General features: G+C 47.4%; 1 protein-coding gene across 1 annotated transcript in view; it reads left to right on the forward strand.

Moving 5' to 3' along the window:
- Positions 1 to 10,393, forward strand: part of SETD5 (SET domain containing 5) — a 40,782-nt gene extending 30,389 nt beyond the window's left edge. Inside the window, exons 21-25 of the mRNA XM_008632258.2 lie at positions 1 to 130; positions 1,812 to 2,098; positions 4,760 to 4,893; positions 7,807 to 7,880; positions 8,069 to 10,393. The exon at positions 1 to 130 is cut by the window's left edge and continues 18 nt beyond it. Coding sequence (XP_008630480.1) covers positions 1 to 130; positions 1,812 to 2,098; positions 4,760 to 4,893; positions 7,807 to 7,880; positions 8,069 to 8,668 — 1,225 coding nt within the window. The 3' untranslated portion in view covers positions 8,669 to 10,393. The remainder of the gene's footprint in view (positions 131 to 1,811; positions 2,099 to 4,759; positions 4,894 to 7,806; positions 7,881 to 8,068) is intronic.
- Positions 10,394 to 11,535: the final 1,142 nt, after the last annotated feature.

Genomic DNA, 11,535 nt, shown 5'->3' on the forward strand with positions numbered 1-11,535 from the left:
TGAAGGGTATTTCAGCAGACATGAGTCAGGGCTGCTCAAAGAGACAGCGCATGGATCCATGTCCCCCTGCGGCGAGAGGGCTTGTGAAGGTGCCAGAGCTGCTCCCCAGAATCCGCCACAAAGGAAGAAGGCAAGTACTCCCGTAAAAGAAATTCTTAGATTGCCATGATGTTTGCAGTTCCCACTCAGGTTCCTGCAAAGACTTACAGGGAGAACAAATAGAGTCTGGGCGAGTTATTCAGGCATCCAGTGCCTGCGTGAAAACAGTTGTTACAACTGCGAGAGCTACCCTTTAGGCAAGATTTTGATGTGAGAAGTGTAAAAAAAAACACCACAGTGAAAATACCTCTTCTGGATCACAGAAAAGAGAGCAGGATGCTGGCAGTTTTCATCAACAGTTGTTAAACTGAGACAAGACCCAGAGCAGTAACACAGTGCAGCTGTACAGCTGGTGGAGGTGTTATTTATCAGGATGAAAAGGGTCCTTATTAGGAAGGAGGGTCTAATGTTTCAAAAGAAAACATAGGCTGTTTATTAGAACATATTAGAACATTTCCATACCATTGCAAAGAAAGTAAGATGAAGGTTATTTAAATTTTAGCGCTTTGAAACTAAGAACACAGGAATCTAGTGTAACAAAAGCAAATACATATTGGTTTCTTACAACAGGCCAGTGACCCTCATGGGACTAAAACTGAGGTAAAATGTTAAGTCAAGGTGGTGCTGTGATAAAACTTGGTACTCATGGGATAAATATCAGTGCCTTTTCCTGTGCTTGGATTTCTTTCTTTATGGCAAGTGTGGTAGCTCAGATCACTTGTGTAAGAGTCCAGCTGGCTTGAATATCTTATTTCCTTTCCATTTCTGGAGTCTCTTGATTTTTTTTTTTTCCCTTTGGTTTTTCTTTTAAAATTACACGTACTGTAAAACCTTCATATGTTGAGTTACTTTTGGAAATACCCTGTTCAATATTTTTGCATCATAAAGCCTTCTGTACAGGCATTGAGTCATAGCTGATAAATTCCTCAGCAGAGCTGCCTTCTGTGGGTCCTTTATGGCTCTGTACCTTATAGTAACTCTGAGGGAAGGCACACTGAAGGGTAAGTGCTCAGCTGGAAATATTTGTGTCTTTTTGGTTCTGCTGATGTTGTGTTCCGAGGCTACTCTATCTTTGGTTGGTGTCTTTGACAAATCTGAGACTGTTTTGCCCAAAACACATTCTACCTTTGCTACAAGCAGTTTGTTTTGGTGGTAGTGCCGGAAGTTTGCAATGTCTCCATAGCAGGAACCTGCTCTAAGCAAAACAAAGTTCTGTGCAAAGCTTCACCAAGCTTTTAGTGTTAATGTGGGTGAACTAGTACAGATGAACTGGGCATTGAAGATACCAGTTCTGTGAAGAAGACTCTTATTACCTGTTTTGGGGATGTGCAGATATTGAAAGAAAATTACATAATGTCATGAACCAGAGAGAGCATATGTTTTGAGAGGAGGGAGGTTTAGAGGCTTGATACTTGAATATGCATATCCTCAAGTAATGCGAAAATCCAGGTGGCTAGAGAAGCAAACGAGCTGGATGTTTCTGCTGAGTATTGGTTGTAAAAAGTAAAAGGTGGGTGATCATGGCAGTCTGAATTTGCACCACTTAGCTCTTTTCTGGAGTGCCTGCAGATCCATCAGGAGTTGATAATCCCAATATGCTTTTTCAAGTTTTACCTGCAGACCCAGAAGAGTTATTAGACAGTGTGTGGGCCTGTTGCTCCCCCTGTCCTAGTCCTCTGTATTCCCTGACTCATGGCTATTTTCTCACCCAGGTATCGCTCCTCGAGTACCGCAAGCGGAAACAGGAGGCCAAGGAGGGCAGCGATTCCGGGCGCGGCGCAGGGACCCCCACCCGGCAGGGCAGCAGCAGCTCCGGGACTGACGCGGACGGGAATGGCCTGTCAGGCTCCGCAGCACGAACTCCGTCCTCCCCACAAATTGGCTTCTCCCCTTCTCATCCCTCCCTGCCTCACGTAGAGGACATCAGCCCACCAGACTCGAGGGGCTGTAGTTCCTCATCATCGCTCAGTAAATCCCAGGAGAGCATCAGCAGTAGGTGGTGAGTGTTATCCTTCCAAGCAAGTCTGAGATTGCTCCACAGGGAAGAACCAAACTCCCCGGGGGGCATTTCCATAATAATATGTGCAGTGAGATGGATTCATTTGGGTCTCTTGGTATTGTTCTGTTTCGTAATTGCTAAACAACTGTGAAGGATACCAGTACTCTTCTCAGCCTGTCTTTTAGTTCTTGGTTTAGATATCCGAAATCTGTCTTGAAAAGTACAAAGTTAAACAGTTGTTGCTCTTCCACCAGTTCCCTTTTGAGGTCTTGGGTTGTAAGGTCTTGTCTTGCCCAGGCAATGAAAATCTAATTCAGGTCTTTTTTTTGCTGAACCTTCACTCTTTTTGGGCATGTGTGATACTTAAGTCCACTCCTGTTCTGAAGGAAAACTCACAGGCGTCTGCAGCCTTTGCATTTGAGAAGCAGGGACTGCGCAACAGCTCCAGCTTTGCTAATGTACCAGACTCTGGTCAGTGGTGTGCCTAAGGCATGGACAAAACACCTTTATGATGGTTACCATGAGAAGGTTTGATAAGGGGAAAGGCTGGTCTTCAAAAACATTTGAACCTGGTCCAAAATATGAACTAGTGCACTGAATTGCCGAGTGTGGCATTATAGTGCCAGTGATGGCTGGGATGTTCTGCTGACTGGAGCTGTGTAGGGCACTGGCTCTGCTGCTCTGGAGTCAGGTTCTGGTCATGCACACCACCAGCAGAAAGGCACACACAGACACACACCCCCCTTTCCTGATGCTGATCTCTACATACGTGGTTGGGTCATTGCTGGGGTAATGGCAGAGGGTGGCACGAGGAGAGATGCAAAGCAGTGCTGAGGGCAGTGAGAAGTATGAAGTTTGTGTTGAAAGCACTTGGGTGAATTTGTAAGAGTAATAAATCTGTTTCCTTCCTTTTTTCATCACTTTTCAAGCAGAGTTTAATAGAAACAATTTGTCCTCTCTGACAGTTTTCCGTCTACCAGATATTGGGACTGCCCACAGCTGAGGCAGTCTGCTAATGATTAGTTTATCATCATTACTTTATTTTCAAATATGCTATAAAAGTGGTAATAGCCCATGTCGTTCTCCTCCTGTGCTCCTTTCTTCTGCCTGTAAAAGAGCAGAAAAAACGCCAACCAGCTGAATGAACTAAAACTATTTCAGGATGAGGTGTCAGTGTGGCATGCTTGCTTTAGTACCATTTTTTATGTTCTGTGAGCTTCATCTGGTGCTCCCTCAGCAGGTGTTGCTCTGGCTTCAGTTTCCCACACAGTTTCAGGAGTTAAGTATTGTGTGGGAATAAAGATCCTATTGTTATGGGACGCTGGATATAAAGTTGAAACCATGCTGATACATTTTGAATGGGATTAAGCAGATTTGCTGCCTTTAAAATTCTTGGGTTTCTGTGTTTTAATGGGCACAGCTGACAAACGTACACTCACCTTCTACTTTTAAAAAATGCATTAGAACCTGTTACTGAGCTAAAGTGACCCAGTTTCATCTTTCACTCTGTGTGCTTACAAATCAGATACATTTCCAGACATTCATAATAATATTAGGAACAGACAAAATTGGTGAGAACTAAAATTCCATGCCTTAATTTGTAGACTTTTCCAGATTTTTGCTGAATTCTGCAATAATTGACAATAGTTTTCATTTAAAAAAAAGGGTTTGTCTATTTCAGTTGCCAGGATAAAGCCATCACAATGTAAACAGATGTGCTGCTGCTCAGTAAACCCAGCCTTGCAGAAAACAAGTCTCCAAGCAAACAAAATAATAAAAAAACCCTAATGTAAAGCACAGTTTTCAATATATCTTAAAAAAAATTAAATACAGAAGTCAGTTAATATGCTGAGCATTTAATATAATCTAAATATTTAAATTCAGGCATTTTTAAGGCACAGACTCTTCAGTGTGCAGAGTAAAGGCATTGTAAATCCCTGGTCATGGTGGTGCTGTCTGTAGGTTAAAAGACATATTTCCGAAGAGATTTTGATAGTCCTGTGGGTGGTAGATGGAATGTTGACCCAGGGATCTGGGGTTTGTCTGTAGCTCTGTTTTTCTTCAACAGTTTGGCTTTAGGAAAGCCACTTCACCTCTTTTTCACCCTTGGGCAAGACACTTATAAAATAGAACAATATCTAGCACTAATCATGAGTGGAGACATTTCACAGACATTGTACAAAATAAACAGGACAAGGTGGCATTAGTGGGCAAAATGGCCCAGCTAGCTCTGCTCAGGAGTATTGCAGTATCCAACTATATTGTCTTGGCACATATCATAAAGGTATTGAGTTTGCTTCTTCTTAGTTTGAATGAAAATAATTATGCAGAATAACTGCAGTTAATCTTAAGCCAATACCAGGATTTTCAAAACAGTGTTGAATCTCAAAACAATTTTTCTGTAACCAGGTGATTTACTGAACTGGATGCTTATACCATGTTTTTGATTAAAGGCTTGGTGTTCTGAGGGCAGTGGCATCATGGTAGCCAGGGATCAGCAGTCTGAAATCCCACTGGAGCTTTTTTACATGGCAAAAGCAGTTCAGAAGTTTGTTCCTCATCTGTCTAAAGAGCTGGTGGTCTCTGAACCCTTGTGCATTGGTCATGTTGCTCTCAGCTGTGTCACAGCAGTCCTCAGCTGTTCCTGGGGTTTTGTTGCAGGATGGTCCCGACATCGGTGGAGAGGCTGCGGGAGGGCTGGGGGATGCTGGAGAAGGTGCTGCGGAGCGGCGCAAAGGTGTCCCAGAGACACGAATCCTCCCCGACCCGGGACAGTGCTCTTGAGAGAGATGCAGGTAGGATGGTGAAACTTTGGGACGTTTGGTTGGTGGGAAGTGATGTGCTTGGATAACTTTGCCAACTTGTCTGTGAAGTTGGCTAGTTGTACCTTCATCTTTAATATTATCAAAGCTGCCTTCTGCAAACCATACTTTACTGTTATTGGTATATTGCTTGAGCCTGTATCCCTGTTCTGTTAGACCTGGAAGACCTCTGGATTTTTCCAGGGATTGAATTCAAGACTGCCTGCACGTTGACTCTGACAGGGACAGCTTCTTTATCCTTGGGCAGATGGGTTAGCACTTCCTATGCTCTGAAAGAGCTATCATTTAATGCTCATTGGGTGAACATTCAGACAAGTGTATTACCTTGTTTCTGAGCATTTTACGGCAAGTATACATTTCCTTCATTCCAAATCAGACTTTTCCCTAGTAGCAGTAAGGCATGTTTGAGACCAGCTTTGAAAATTGACTTCTCATTTGGAGTTCTGGTTTTGTACACCTAAGTGCATTTTTTCAGTGCTTTTTCTTCACCTAGTCTTGAGAAGAAGTCCTCTTCCCTATCAAATATGTCACAGTTTCATGGGACCCCATTGGGAGTCTTTTCCCTGTCTTTCCCATACCAGTGGAAGTGGCTTTCTTGGTTATTTTTTAGAAGGGTAGGCAAAATCCAGGCTCTTGGAACAGGCCTTTGCCCAATGTAACCTGTACTGCTCTGGCTCTTCAGTGTCACATGAGAATTAGGATGGAGTTAAACTTTCATCTGCAGCAATGAATTCTTACTTGTTACATAAACCCCATCCCATTCTGAGTTGTGAAAACCTAATGCTGCAGCTGACAAAAGTAATTTTGTTTCCTTCATCCTAGCACAGCAAAGTACATTTTTTCTTCTTTTGCTTGCTCTGGCAATTTCTTCAGCAGCTTGTTTAGATTCTTGTTTAGATTCTTTGAGCCACCTCCCCTCCCCCAGTTGCTGCTCTGCTTCTTAGTGAAACAAATGGGTGGCTGAGTCCCTGCTGTTCTGGTAGCACCTGGAGGAGTTGTGAAGATGCACATTTTCACTTGATGTTGTAACAGATAATATTAACAGGAACTAAAAAATCCCAAAGTTGGAGGGTTTGCTGATGAGGCATGTAGCAATGAAATGGAATTTGTGTGCATTGCACGCTTCTGAGAACTGCAGCTGCTCTCAGCAAAACCTGTCACTTCATATATACTTTAGGTTGACACAGGCCAGTACAGCCAAGAAAAGCAGTTATTCATGTCCTTCCCTTGTGCAGGTATTGAGAATGGGGGAAGGAAATGTTGGCTCTAGCTTTTAAGTTTGCATAAAGCAAATTCAAGAAGGTCATAGTTTATTTACCCTTTGTAATTTAGTCTTTCAGTAGTCTTTAACTTGTCAAGGTTTCTTTCTGAGAACAGGCACTGCCAGTAAATTGTGCACCCCTACTGGTACGCCCAGACTTTTAAGAAACAGTCTCTTCCAGAAATCTTTCAGATTTCTTCTGATTCTCATACTCGACTTCTGTTAACCACAACGATCTCCTGGATTGAACAGTCTCTTCTTTGAGTGACTTTTTAACAAAACTTCGAATGCCCCAAACGTCTGAATTTTGCCATTCTGCAGTACTTGGAATGTCACCAAACAGCCACTTGCTGCATCGAAGTCATTTCAGAAATGGAAGGTGGCACAGGACACGTGCTGGAAGCTTCAGGCCCTGGTGTCTGTGCAGGCCTGTGCCCTGAGGGAACTTCTGAGCCTCAAGAACAGACAAGAGCTACATCCAGATCCCTTTTAGCTAAGCCAGCACTGGGGTGTAGCACAGAAAGGACAATGGCAGCAGAGCCACGGACACTGCTGGCACTGATGCTTGTGCCAGTGCAGCTGGGGCAAAGCCAGACTTGTCTGGCAGAAGTACAGAGCAGACTGAGGCAGCGTGTCCTGTTTCATGACTGAGACACATCTGTCATATAAATTCGATACTAATACCGACACTGTTTCGCCAAGGCATTTCAAATGTGGCTGCTGAGAATCCCTGAGATGCTGCAGATAAACAGTTCTGTCTCATTAGTCTGCAGCAGAACTCTGATGTGAAATCATCTAGTCCCAGCAGCTTCACCCCTCCTGCAGAAAGCAGAATCACCAGCCGTGGTCACTGCAGTAAGTCCTTCTTGCCTACCCCAGGTCAAGTTCAGTGATACGGTAGGACAAGAAGCTCACCCACCCTTGAAGTGCAAGAAAGGCTTACTCTGTTGGGAAGCATTTTATCCCTCTTGGTCTTTCACGTATCAGTGTGTGCTGCTGGTGCCCTTGAAACCTCAAAGCATTTTCATCATCTTGGCCTGTTACAAAAACAGGCATTTCTGAGGTCTAAGAGTATCTGTTTGTAACAGCTCAGTTGGCTTGTAAACGTTAGTCCCCAAAATGGTAGCACGGGATGTCTGTCTTCGGAAGCGTCTGGATCTGCCTTTGAGGAAAACCTGCTGACAGAATCCTGCTGACAGCCCTCTAAGAAGGGCAGTTTTGTCTCCTGAGCTGGAACTGTATCCAGTGTTGATTCCTGTAACCACAAGTGAGTGAGAAATCGCCGAGACCTTAGAAACCATCTTCTACCTCTCATATGCTACTGAAAAGCCAGGGGAGCCCTGGGTGTATCTGTGCATTATCTCCAGGTGTGGTCGTTCAGACAGGCTGGTCCAAGGCAGGTGGGCTTTGTGATAAACCAGAGCACACTGGTATGAGGGGAGCAGCCATTCTTACACGTGTGGCTGTTCACACATGTTAAGGTTTCTCAATTGTCTTTTGCTGGGTTTCTTCAGTTTCTGAAATGCTGGTGGCTGGGGGGCTGGGCTGTGTGGTGTCATTTGAAAGGGAGCTGCTGTGGCCTTGGTCTAGGGGTTGAGGTTTAACATCTTGCCCGTACATTGCAGATGCAGCAGAAGGAGACACTCCAGAAGCCCACAAAGGACCAGCAGTTTACAGTCCTTCTCGATACAGCTACCAGGTAAATGCTTTCGTATCTTATCTGCCCATTCTGGAATAAAGCTTTTATAAGGAGGTAAGGGGGGGAAATAGGGCTTGGCTGCCATTGTTCACAGTGCTGCACCTAAGCACCTTTGGATGAGAAGCAGATAGGAAACAGGGAAGTCAGCCTGACATGCCTTTTCCTTTTTTTCCCCGTGCCTTGTTCAGCTGCTGCAGTCTGACAGTCCCCAGGCAGAATCACAGACCCTGCTCCAGCAGAGCTCCTCCCCATACAGAGGGCACCTCACGCCGTCTCCTGGATACAGCTACCGAGCAGCAGCACAGAGGACAGGACACAGCCTCTCCCATGGTTCCTCGGAAACATCCCTCTCCTCCACCTCATATTCCAGCCCTGCCCACTCGGTCTCCACAGACTCCTCTGCCCTGTTTGCAGGGAATTCGGGGTATTTCAGCAGCCAGCAGCACTCTGGCAGCATCAGCAGCAGCCTCCTGAGGAAGAGCTGCCCTGCAGCTGCCAGCCCGGCACAGCAGACAGCTGTGGACTCTCTCTCTTCCGAGTCGGGCTCCCAGCTCTGCACAGGCGTGTCGGGCTCTTCCTCCACTCCCCAAAGTGCTCGGTCACTACAGTCAGACTTGCGGACTATGAGCCTGCCGAACTCTGGGCAATCTGTTCTCTACCAGGGCTCCCGGGGCGCAGTGATTTCCAATGCACAACACTATCCACACCGCGGGGGAAGCAATGTCCATCAGTACAGACTGCAGCAGCTTCAAGGTTCTGGAGTAAAGACTCAAACAGGACTTTCCTAGGGCTGCCTGGACTTCAGGAGGACAAAACTGCCCATAGCTCCTTCCAGTCACCTCTGGAAGTGGCTCCTGGGCCGGTGTTGGGAGCTTGCACCTGATGCTGGGGTGCCAGGGGTCAGAGGCTGAGGTCTGAAATGCACGGGTGAGATTTGTGAGCAGTATTGGCCTCTGGCCTGGTAGGAGAACACAGATTTCTCTGAGGCAGAGACTGTAGCAAAGCAGTTCCCTGACATGTGGGTACATTGCAAAAACAAAAACAAACAAAAAAAGAAAAAAAAAAAAAGAAAAAAAAGGAAAAAAAAAGCAAATGGTTCAAGTGCAATGACTGTGGCTCAGCCTCTGTCTCTGGTCCGTGCCCATGGCCACAGTCATTCATGCAGCATGGACACAGTTCTGAATTCAAAAGCAGTTTAAAGGAAATGTTGGGGCAAGTTAACTCCAATCTCTTTATAGGTCAGGTTCTCAGTGCGTTCTGGGGAGGGCTTTAATCCGTTACGATCATTCCAGTCACAAGCAGACGAGCGCACACGGCTGCCTTTGGGCCTGGGTCGCCACTGCCGCCGTCGGAGCTTTTTCCAGGACAACAGAGTCTCCGCAAATGCGAGCAGCACGGGAGGGGGTTGGAGTGTGTGCCTGTGGCTGCAGAGGATCCGGGGTGCGCTGTCGTGTGCTGCTTCATTGCAGGTCTGTCGTGAATGAGTGTTTAAGGTCGCTTAAGGAATCTGTGAACAGGAGCATGGCTGGGGCCGCGCTGCCACGTGCTGCCGTGCCGGGGGCTCTCTGGCTGCTGGTGCGCAATGCACAGGGGATGGCCGGGGCCTGATCAGTCAAGTGATGCTGCGGCACACGGGGGGGCTGCAGGCAGAGGAGCAGGGGGGCTGCAAGGGGCAGTGGTGGGGTGGTGGGTGGGCACCCCGCTCTGTGCCGAGCCAGAGGTACTCCAGGCAGTGCCATGTGGGGTCTTTCCCAGCTGCTGTCACCCACCAAGCGTGGCAGGAGAGCCAGCCCAGACACAGTGTGCTGTGTGTTCAATTCCATACAATTGCCAGCTTCTTTCTCACTTGTTTACTGTAATATCGGGCGTGTTTTTATTTATCTAATTTTATATTCAGTTATAACCATAGTAGGTTAGCTAATATATGACAGGTGTCATCCCTGGTGCTGCAGTGGAACTTCTCCTTTCTCTTGGATAACACAATGCTGTGAGTCTGTCTCCCCTCTCCTTGCAGATGCACAGTCTTCTTCCTCTTTTTTTAGGACTGTTACAGATTTCTCTAATTCACAATTGAAATCAGGTGTTTGTTCAGCCTAGGGGAGACTTTTAAAATATTGAAACAAAGAGTAACTTTCTCACACTGTCTGGCTGTGAGCGTGTTGGGATGGAACTTGTCACCCCGCAGTTGGGTGTCTGTATACTGTATAAAATAGGTGTAAACTTCACTTGGCTTAGCCCTGGAGGTGCAGCCTCCCCTTTCGTGCTCTGAGCAGCACGGGGCAGGCGGGCTCTGCCCTGCCAGGTGGCGGGAGGGGGCCAGGGGGGCCCTGCCCAGAGGCTCCAGCACCTTCGGGCGCAGCAGGGGGGCAGGAGGGAGGGACCCTGGAAAGCTCTAGGAAAGGTGGGGGCTGTAGCTTCTTACTCTAGTGGAGTTTTTACACCATGCTGTAACATTTGAACTTTCACAAGAGATGTAATAATTTTGATAATAAAAATACTTAACTTGAAAACTAGTATTGTTGAATTTCTTACGACTGTGAGCGCCAGTGCCCAGGACATAAGGCAAGGGGGGTGAGGGCATGTAAGTCTCTCTTCCCTGTCCCCTGCAGGGTAAGCAAATCCTTGAAGGAGCAGCCTTGCAGACCTCCCTCCTGCCTTCTGCCAGGTGAAACTGGGAGCTGCTGTTCCTGAGGAAATTCCCCGACCTTCTGGCTGGGGTTGTGAGATTTTTGGCTGTGTTGCTGCTGCTGTTCTTGCCCAAGCTCATTCTCATTTGGGGAGGAGATGGATGCGGAGGATGTCCCCTGCATGACTGCACCTGTTTTAAAACCTGGTTTCTGGTGTGCCAGAGCCCCGGTATCCAGGGTTTTCACTGCTTGCCTTTTCCTTAGGAAGCCTGACGTGGGCTGAGCCTGGTGTGGGGCCTGCCAGGTGTGTCTGCAGGTGCTGGTCTGAGGTGCCCATGGCTTCTGGTGTTCGACTGCCCTCACTGTGAGAATGTTCCCCCTGACACTTCGTGGGACAGCATCTGTTATGGCTCGTTCTGTCCTTTTGCATCCCCAAAAGAGTGGCTCCATCTCCACTACTCCTTCCCTGAAAGCAACTGTGGGTAGCACCAACCCCGCCCTTCTCAGCCTCTTCTGCCATCCGCACATGCGGGGCTCACCCGGGCTGTGAGCGTTGTCCAACACCGGGGGAGCCAGAGCTGGCCGAAGCTCCCTGCGAGTCCCAGAGCTCTCCATGCTGCCCTCGCACAGCCTGGAATGCTCTCCCCACTCCTCTACCAGAGCATGCCACTAGACTGACTGGCCACTTCAGTAGTTTTTTTTCCATCAAGACACTGGAACTGGATGAATTTCAGGAGGCTCCTATCGGCCTGTTTTAGTCAGTGAGCTGACAGACGGAAGGGATGGGTTCAAAGGCTCCTAGGGATGGATGGGATCCCTGCCCCACCCCCTGCTTTTCCATGAAGTGGGACAGACCCATTCTCTGGGGACTTACTCTGGCCAGAGCCCCTCTTTGTGTGCCAGCCCATGTGGGCGGAGGCTCCCCACCACAGCTCAGACAGTCCCCAGGGCCTCCTTGCAGACCACCTCCTTTGGTGATGGCCAGGAAGAACCCATCCCAACCCTCCCCACACCACAGGGCTCCAAGC

Source organism: Corvus brachyrhynchos, unplaced genomic scaffold (assembly GCF_000691975.1).
Source record: "Corvus brachyrhynchos isolate BGI_N302 unplaced genomic scaffold, ASM69197v1 scaffold4, whole genome shotgun sequence".
Lineage (NCBI taxonomy): Eukaryota > Metazoa > Chordata > Aves > Passeriformes > Corvidae > Corvus > Corvus brachyrhynchos.